Source organism: Haliaeetus leucocephalus, unplaced genomic scaffold, assembly GCF_000737465.1.
Source record: "Haliaeetus leucocephalus isolate CR32 unplaced genomic scaffold, Haliaeetus_leucocephalus-4.0 Scaffold565, whole genome shotgun sequence".
Classification (NCBI taxonomy): Eukaryota; Metazoa; Chordata; class Aves; order Accipitriformes; family Accipitridae; genus Haliaeetus; species Haliaeetus leucocephalus.
The window spans coordinates 3673-4560 of NW_010973001.1; the positions used below are offsets into that span (position 1 = coordinate 3673).

General features: G+C 59.8%; 1 protein-coding gene across 1 annotated transcript in view; it reads left to right on the forward strand.

Annotated features, from left to right (window-relative positions):
* Positions 1-463, forward strand: part of LOC104838040 (dual specificity tyrosine-phosphorylation-regulated kinase 1B-like) — a gene marked incomplete at both ends in the record, with an annotated part of 3777 nt that extends 3314 nt beyond the window's left edge. Inside the window, one exon of the mRNA XM_010577548.1 lies at positions 323-463. Within this exon, the coding sequence (XP_010575850.1) occupies positions 323-463 (141 nt within the window). The remainder of the gene's footprint in view (positions 1-322) is intronic.
* Positions 464-888: the final 425 nt, after the last annotated feature.

Sequence of the window (888 nt, forward strand, 5' to 3'; positions counted from 1 at the left end):
GGTGGGCTCGGGGACATCCTTGGGCGGCGCTGGGGTGGCCTTGGGGACCGTAATGATGTCACGCCAAGGTCAGGGTGACCTTGGGGACATCCTCGGTGTCCCCAAGCCACGTTGACGAAAGACGGCGGTGACACCAAGGCTGCCACATCCCCTTTCCTCTTCTCCCATTCCCTGGGTACTTGAGGGGGGGGGGGTCTTGGGGACATCCCGGCCATTGCTGGTGGGCCGGGGGTGACCTCAGGGACGACGGTGACCTCAAGGGTGACAACAGTGACGTCATGTCGTGTGTGTCCCCCCCACCATGTCCCCTCCCTGTCCCCAGGCCGACCAGATGAACCGGATCGTGGAGGTGCTGGGGCTGCCCCCCCCCCACATGCTGGAACAGGCTCCCAAAGCCCGAAAATACTTCGAGAAGCTTCCGGAAGGGGGGTGGGCCCTCAAGAGAAACAAGGAGAGCAAGAAGGTGAGCGGGACCTTCCCAGTATGGACCAGTAAGGTCTTTGGCACGTCCCGGTGTGGACCAGGAGATCTTCAGGACCTCCCAGCATCCACGCAGTTGGCCCTCGGTCCCTCCCAGGATGTGCCAGTGGCTCTGAATTGTATCCCAGTATGACCCAGTAGCCTTTCAGGGCCTCCCAGTATGGCCCAGTAGCCCTTTAGGACCTCCCAGTATGGACCAGTAGCCCTTCAGCACTTCCCAGTATGGACCAGTAGCCCTTCAGAACCTCCCAGGAGCTACTCAGTTCCTCCTTGGTGCCTCTCAGGATGTGTCAGTGCCTCTGAATTGTATCCCAGTATAACCCGGTAGCTCTTTAGGACCTCCCAGTATAGACCAGTAGCCCTTTAGGACCTCCCAGTATGGCCCAGTAGATCTTCAGAACTTCCCAG